The sequence below is a fragment of the Equus quagga genome, chromosome 12 (assembly GCF_021613505.1).
Source record: "Equus quagga isolate Etosha38 chromosome 12, UCLA_HA_Equagga_1.0, whole genome shotgun sequence".
NCBI lineage: Eukaryota > Metazoa > Chordata > Mammalia > Perissodactyla > Equidae > Equus > Equus quagga.
The window spans coordinates 8240157-8248332 of NC_060278.1; the positions used below are offsets into that span (position 1 = coordinate 8240157).

Genomic DNA, 8176 nt, shown 5'->3' on the forward strand with positions numbered 1-8176 from the left:
TCATTTTCTTTCTGTTGTGCTTAAATCCAGTGCAGCTAATAGAAGGGGACCGAACAAGGACGACACGTACTGGAAGGAGATCAATGCAGCGATGGCCTTGACAAATCTTGCACAGGGGAAAGACAAGCTGCAGGGGACCACCAGCTGCATCATCCAGAAGTCGTCACATATAGCAGAAGTAAAGACGGTCAAAGTGCCCCTGGTTCAGCAGTTTTAAGAGTTTGTTGCTTTTCTGATCTATGGCTGTTCTTCACATCAGTGTTTTTTCATAAACCCTCATCCTAAGAGCCAAAACAGGAGTGAAAATGACTCCCTTTCAAACCTCTTCTTATTTTTAATTATCCTAAATATATCACTTAGTTGCTTCTGTAAAAGACATATAAATTATAAAAAAAACCTCACTTTAATCCCAAATATTAACTTATTTTATGTTACTCAAACTATGCATAAAATGTCTGCATTGCCATTACAGTAAGTGCCTTGCTTCCCGAAAATAAGCTACAACGTGGGCATGGTAGAGCAGCTATGCCTCAAAATGACAACGCCATAATGCTTATTAGACTGTGTGTCTCATTCCAGATGGGCCGAACCATTCCAGGACTGAAACCCTGACTGCCGAAAGCCCTTGAAATGTATTCAATAATTCACATGTTAAAACTTGGAAATCTATTCAGCCCAAATGAAACGTTCCTTTAAAAGAAAAAAGTCTGCAGTATTTAAAATTGTTCAGTGTGCTTTTCAGAGTGACAGTGAGAATTTTATGCATGTCTCTTGCCTGCATATCCATGTTATAAACTTCCGAAATGAAAGGTACAGTGATCCCATAATTGTACATTTAAGAAGAATCGCAGTGAATCCATTGTGATTGGGAAAACTTTTCCAAGCACTGCTTGAAAACACCACAATGCCCTTCACAATTGATTTAGATTTTATTTTTCTCAAGTTTTGCTGAAGTTTTCAAACACTTTATTAGATAAGGAACTCAAAATTTTCCTGTGTAGAATTAAATCTATAGTTTAGTTTTAAAACATAATCTTGTTTGCATTAGAGTTCCGTGTTCTTTGTGCTGGAAACTGTTTTTCGTTTGGAATGGCTAAAAACCTTTTATTTGGTTCATTTCAAATTACAGTTGCTGATGGACAATTTTTATTGCATGAGAACAAGACAATGAAAGAAATGTATCTCTATGTGAATATACATATACACACATAAAATTGATTTTTAAATTTAAAACATATGGAAAACAAAACATTCAACAGTGTCTGAATTTTGCCAAGTAGGACATTAAAGTAAAAATTATGTGAAATCATGCATTCAAAGAAAGAACATTTTGTTTCTAAATTAGACTCTCATTGAGTGAGAATAATCAATATCAAGAAAGAATATCTTTTTCAATCAAACAATAATATTCTAACCAGCTTGGGGAGACTTGAAACTCGAATAAACAGTGGAGATGCCAAATATAACAGAGTATGTGTGCTACAGAGAAGTAAAAAGGACTTGACTCTTTTATGGTGGGATGTTTTTTCTGGGTATGTAATCTATTTTGTAATTTTTTTTAACTGGAAAGCATTTTTGTGAGTGTGAGTGAGAGCCAGTAGGGCAGCCATGTGGTGACATTTTTCTTTATTTTGCAAAATGCTTTTAAAACCAAAGGCTGCTCTGGTTGCTGTATGGACAATATCAGTCTTGATATAAATTGTAGGACACTTTTTCATGTAACATAGTATTTGGGGGTTGGGTTTATTTAGTGTAATGAAGATAATTTGATATAAAAATATTTTGTATATATATATTTTTACTTTGTTTTCTAAATTGCTGTTTGCAGTAACAGTAAGTGCAAAGCAAGATATGTAAGTTATGACTGTATGATCAGATGAAGTATGAGTTCTTTTGGTTTATATCCATAAATAGTTACAGATCTATGATTAAAAACTTTGGAATCTTTATAAAACAGTTTTGCCAAAATGTGATCATGTCAGTGAAAACTAAGGACAAGTACTTCACTCTTTTTCATACTATTATAAGTTATTCTGATATTAAATATTTTAATAAAATTGTTTTTGTTTTGACATATTTCAGTTAGATGAATGGATGCTGGTTGTTTTTTATTTGAATTAGTCATAATTTATTTTTGCCATCTTTTTAAAAAGAATCAGCAAATTTGTTCTATGTTATAAACTATAGATGACAAGCCAATATAGGACAGCTAGTCACATGATTTTTTTTAAAATACCAAAGCTTGGAGTCTAGCCTATAAACACATCAAGAAGATTTTATAATTAGCACATCCTTGGCAAATCTCCCATTGCCATTACTTTTAATTTATTTTTTCTTTTGCTGCTTTAACATTTTCTGGAAATTAAAGTCCCCCCAATCCTTTAAAAGAATCTTGAACAATGCTGAGCCAGCAGCTGAGAATCTAACTCATAATTTATGTTGTAGAGAAATAGAATTACCTCTATTCTTTGTTTTGCCATATGTAATCATTTTAATAAAATTAATAACTGCAGGAGTTCTTGACAGATTTAAAATAAAAGTTAATTTCTAGAACTCAATGATCATATGAATTTTGTTTTCCTTTGAGAGTTGACCAGGTGGAGAAAGAAGCAGAACAGAAGCTTCCATTATATGCTGTAATTCTCCTTGGGTTGGGAAGGGATATGATATGGGAGCGCTGCATTTGTATTAGGGTTGAATTTCATCACCTTAGACCACCAACCTACCTTTTAAGAGCAGAGGAAAAGAGAAAATGATGCTAACTGTTAAAATACATAACTTTAAAATGAACGCTTTCACTAAACACCTTCTCTCAGTAGCTAATACAATAAGCATTATTACTGTGCGCTATGTACTAGGGAGAACTTTGGCTTTGAAGCTAAACAGATCTACGTTAGAATCCCAGCTCTGCCACTTACTGCTGTAAGATCCAGACTCAGTCACTCTCGGCTTCAGTTTCTTCATCTGCAAAGTGAGAGTAATGGGTTATACCTTGTAAAGTTTGCTACAAGGTTTCAAGATAATATACAATGTATAAAGTACCTACCACAGTACCTGGCATTTGATAGGTGCTCAATAAATGGAGGGTATTATCACATCATTATAATTTCTCTATATAGGGTTTATGTGCAAGAAAGTAGAAATATAAATGGAATATGAGATATGGGTAGTTTAACAAAGAGCCTTGGGAAAGGAAAGATGTCTGACATGAAAGATTGCAGTGAAAGCCAAAAGTTGCTATCAGAGTTAGAGAGACCTTCAAGGAAGATCATTTTGGTATCATTAGTTTGACTTCCTGGAGAAAAGCATAAACAGAACAAAGCTAGAGAAGAACAGATGGCCAATAGAAAACACAGCATGTGTGATGGCTTCCTTCGTTCAGATCAATGAGAATCGCTTTTCCTTCTATTTGTCCTGCTTGATCCTGTTCAGAAGGACTAAGAACTCTAGGTGCTGTCTGTACTCTCTGCCTGCTCCGAGCAGCAATGTTTAACAAACAGTGGCAACAGCCATGGTCTGCTTTTAAACTCGTCCAGTTCAGTGGCATAACATCATGCAAATAAACACAGAGAATACGAGCAAGTCGCCCAGACTCTTCTGTCTGGGACAGCTTAGGTCAGCCATGCCTTGGAAGGCAGTGTGGCGTGGTGGGAAGAACTTGGGCTGACACAACCTGCCTTTGCCCCTTCATTCCTTAGTGACTTTGGGGAATAAGTAGAAGCTGTCTGTACCCAGTGTTTGCATCTATAAAATCTGACCTATGAAATTTACCTTCTCCAAGGATCTGTTGTGAGGATTAAGTAAGACAGTAGATATGAAAGTGCTTTGCAGACTGCTTGGTACTGTACCAATGTTAAGGATTATTAATGCGTTCCAGATGACTCTGGAAAGCCTAACATCCCATAATTTTTGGCAATGTAAATTGTGGTTTTCATGAAGCATATAAGACCCCTAGATTTTGTCAAATACGTTATGATCTCCCATCTTTGGGTCTTCCTGAGCACAAAGAGCCTTTTGGTCCTGTACTTCTTTGTAACAATTATGATCAGAATTAGGTGATTGATTGTCATACTGCAGAGATAGAATCCTGACTTCACCACTTCCTAGCTTCAAGATTCATCTCAGAGATGGACTACAAATTTGGTTTGGGAGGGTTGTGCATTAGCCATAATAAACTTTTTTTTTAAGGTGAGAAAAACAGATTTCTGAGTTTGGAAAAATAAGCTGATGTGTTCTTACGTCTTTACACAAATGACTCCATGGAAATTCATCCCATGTAAAGATTGTCTCAATAAGTCTTCTGAAACAAATTTCAGCCCAAAGCCAGTTTCTGGAAATTTGATTTACAGTGAATGTAATTCATTACTTTTAAACAAAATTTTAATTCATGTTTTAAAAAATTATAAATGTAACTTATGCTAGTTGTAGAAAAAAATAAGCAGTATAGATGATACAAGATAAAAAGCCCCATGCCCTATCTCTCCCACAGCCCAAAGATAACCCTGGTTAACAATGTCTGGTGTATGCTTCTAGAAACTCTGTATATACAACTTGTACTTTTTCATCTTGTGCTTCTTACTGTATTCATACAGCTCTGCAACATTTTTTTCCATTCCATCTTGTATGTATGTGTATCTGTGTGTGTAAATAATATATATATATATCCTATGTATATATGTATCATATGTGTATGTATACGTACATACACAGCAGCATATGGAGATTTACTTATTTTAAATGAATGCATAGGATTTTATTTTCGATCTATTGTAATTTATCCAACAAATACCCCCTGACGGACTTTTGAGTTATTCCCAATTTTTAGTTATTATAAACAGTGCTATTCAAAGTGCTGTTTCACATTGAGGTAATGCGCTTACACCAGAATATAAATCAACATACCGCTTTCTTCATCAAGAGAGTCTTCCTATGAAAAAAATCTGTCACTTGAACTCATAGTGCTCTTAGAAATGTAGTTGATTCACCTTCTGGCCCCTTCTCTCCTTGCAAACTAATAACAAATAGTGGATTAGTATCTCCACGCAGATCATATTTGAGAAGCACTGTTATAAATACTGAGGCAGTGAACATTCTTGTGCATGTATGTGTTCAGACACTTATACTGTGGAATAGATACCTAGAAGTTGAATTAATGGGTCAAGTGATAGGTACATTAAATTTTTTGAAGGATGTTGCCAAATTAACATTTAAAAGTCCTACCAATTTACACTTCCAACAACAGGGTGTGAATATCCGTTTTTCCTCAAGTTGGTCAAAATATTGAGTGTTACTAAACTTTTTAATACTTGGCAATGTGGTAGGTGAACAATAATATCTCATCATTGTTTTAACTTGTACTTTTTTTTTGTGAGGAAGAGTGGCCCTGAGCTAACATCTGTGCCAATCCTCCTCTATTTTGTATGTGAGATGCCACCACAGCATGGGCCACCAAAGCGAAGCGTGTGAACTTAACCACTACACCACCAGGCCGGTGCTGCTAACTTGTACTTTTTTAAGATGAGTGATATTGTGCATAAGCTTACTGGCCATTGGTATTTTCAGTGGACTTCTTGTTCATGTCTCCCTTCCTTTCTCCGTTCTCTCCTTCCATCTGTCTTTCCTTCCTTCCTTCCTGTTTCTGTTGTCCATTTGTTACTGACTTGTATGAGCTCTTTGTATATTTAAAACTTCAGTACCTTGTCTATAATATAGGTTGCATATATTTCCCCAGTGCTTTATATATTTTTTATTTTACTTATAACATTTTGAAATTCAGAAGCTGAAACATCATATGTGCATATCCATGGGTTGTATAGAAGGGTACTGCATGTATCTGGTCATCAGAAAAGCAGTACAGCTCTGGAACCACACCACTAAGGTTCAAATCCTCTCTCTTCTGCTTACCAGCTCTATAATCTTAGAAAGACGCTTAACCTATCTAGCCAGTTTCCTCATCTGTAAAATTTGGATCATAATAATACCTACTTCCTATTGTCTTGAGGACTAAATTAGTTATTATATACAAAGCACTTACAACAATAGCATCTGGTACATAGTGCTGAGATTGTAAAAAAAGTCATCCAACTTTTCTGCTATTAGTTTTATGATTTATTTTTGTATGTTTAAATCTTATATCCATTGGCAATTTATTTTGGAATAAGAAAATGAGCTAGGCACCCTCCAAAATGAAATACGTATAAATCTAACAAAATATGTATAAGATCTATATGAGAGAAACCAAAAAACTCTGATGGATGAAGTCAAAGATCAGAGAAGAACCAAATAAATGGAGAGAGATTCCATGTTAATGGATGGAAAGACTCAATATTGTCAAGATGTCAGTTCTTCCCAATTTGATCTATAGATTCAATGCAGTCCCAGTCAAAATCCTAGCAAATGCTTTTGTAGATACTGAAAAACTGATTCTAAAGCTTATGTGGACAGGCAAAGAGCCAGAATAGCCAACACAATATTAAAGAAAAAGAACAAAGTGGGAGGACTGACACTACCCAACTTTTAGACGTACTATAAAGCTACAGTAATCAAGGCAGTGTGGTACTGGCAAAAGAACAGACAAATTCAACAATGCAACAGAATAGAGAAGCCAGAAATAGACCCACACCAATATAGTCGACTTATCTTTGCTTTATCTTAGCTTTCGGCAAAGAAGCAAAGGTAATACAATGGAGAAAAGATAGTCTTTTCAACAAATTGTGCTGGAACAACCGGACATCCACACACACACAAAAATGAATTGAAACACAGACCTTAAACCTTCACAAAAATCCTTTCAAAATGGATCACAGACCTAAATGTAAAATGCAAAACTATAAAACTCCTAGAAGATAACATAGGAAAAAACTTAGATGACCTTGAGCATGGTGATGACTTTTTAGATCTATTACCAAAGGCACAATCTATGAAAGAAACAATTGATAAACTGTACTTCATTAAAATTAAAATCTTCTAAAAGATATTGCCAAGGGAATGAGAAAACAAGCCACAGAGTGGGAAAAACGAGATGCAAAAGACACATCTGATAAAAGAGTGTTATCCAAAGCATACAAAGAACTCTTAAAATTCAACAAGAGGGGCTGACCCCGTGGCCGAGTGGTTAAGTTTACGCACTCTGCTTCGGTGGCCCAGGGTTTTGCTGGTTCTGCTCCTGAGCGCGGACATGGCAACACTCATCAGGCCATGCTGAGGCAGCCTCCACATAGCACAACCAGAGGCACTGACAACTAGAATATACACCTATGTACTGGGGGGCTTTGGCAAAAAGAAGAAGGAAGAAAAAATTCAACAAGAAAACAACCTGATTTAAAAGTGAGCCAAAGATCTTAACTAGACACCTCACCAAAGAAGATATACAGATGGCAAACGAGCATATGAAAAGATGTTCCACAGCATATGTCATCAGAGAAATGTGAATTAAAATAACAATGAGATACCACTACACACCTATTAGAATGGCCAAAATTCAGAACACTGACAACACCAAACACTGACAAGGATTTGGAGGAACAGGAACTCTCATTCATTGTTGGTGGGAATGCACAATGGTACAGCCACTTTGGAAGACAGTCTGGCAGTTTCTTACAAAACTAAACATACTCTTAACATAAAAAACAATAATTGCGCTCCTTGGTATTTGCCCAAAGGAGTTGAAATTTTATGTCCACACAAAAACCTGCACGTGGATGTTTTCAGCAGCTTTATTCGTAATTGCCCAAACTTGGAAGCAACCAAGATGTCCTTCAGTAGATATAAATAACCTGTGGTATGACCAGACAATGGAATATGATTCAGTACTAAAAAGAAATGAGCTATCAAGCCGTGAAAAGACATGGAGGAAACTTAAATGCATCTTATTAAGTGAAAGAAGCCAATCTGAAAAGGTTACATACTGTATGATTCCAACTGTGTGACATTCTGGAAAAGGCAAAACTATGGAGACAGTAAAAACATCACTGGTTGCCAGGGGTTGAAGGGTGGGTAGGAATGAGTAGGCACAGCTCAGAGGATTTTTAGGGAAGTGAATATAATCTGTATGATACCACAATAATGGATACGTGTCAGTATGTGTTTGTCCAAACCCATAGGATGTACACCACCAAGAGTGAACCATAATGTAAACTATGGACACTGGGTGATAATGATGTGTCAATGTAGGTTC

The 8176-nt window shown here is 35.8% G+C and overlaps 1 protein-coding gene across 1 annotated transcript in view; it reads left to right on the top strand.

The window, feature by feature from the left end:
- Positions 1-2553, top strand: part of MKX (mohawk homeobox) — a 60023-nt gene extending 57470 nt beyond the window's left edge. The window contains exon 6 of the mRNA XM_046679343.1: positions 31-2553. Within this exon, the coding sequence (XP_046535299.1) occupies positions 31-217 (187 nt within the window). The 3' untranslated portion in view covers positions 218-2553. The remainder of the gene's footprint in view (positions 1-30) is intronic.
- The last annotated feature ends 5623 nt before the right edge of the window (positions 2554-8176 follow it).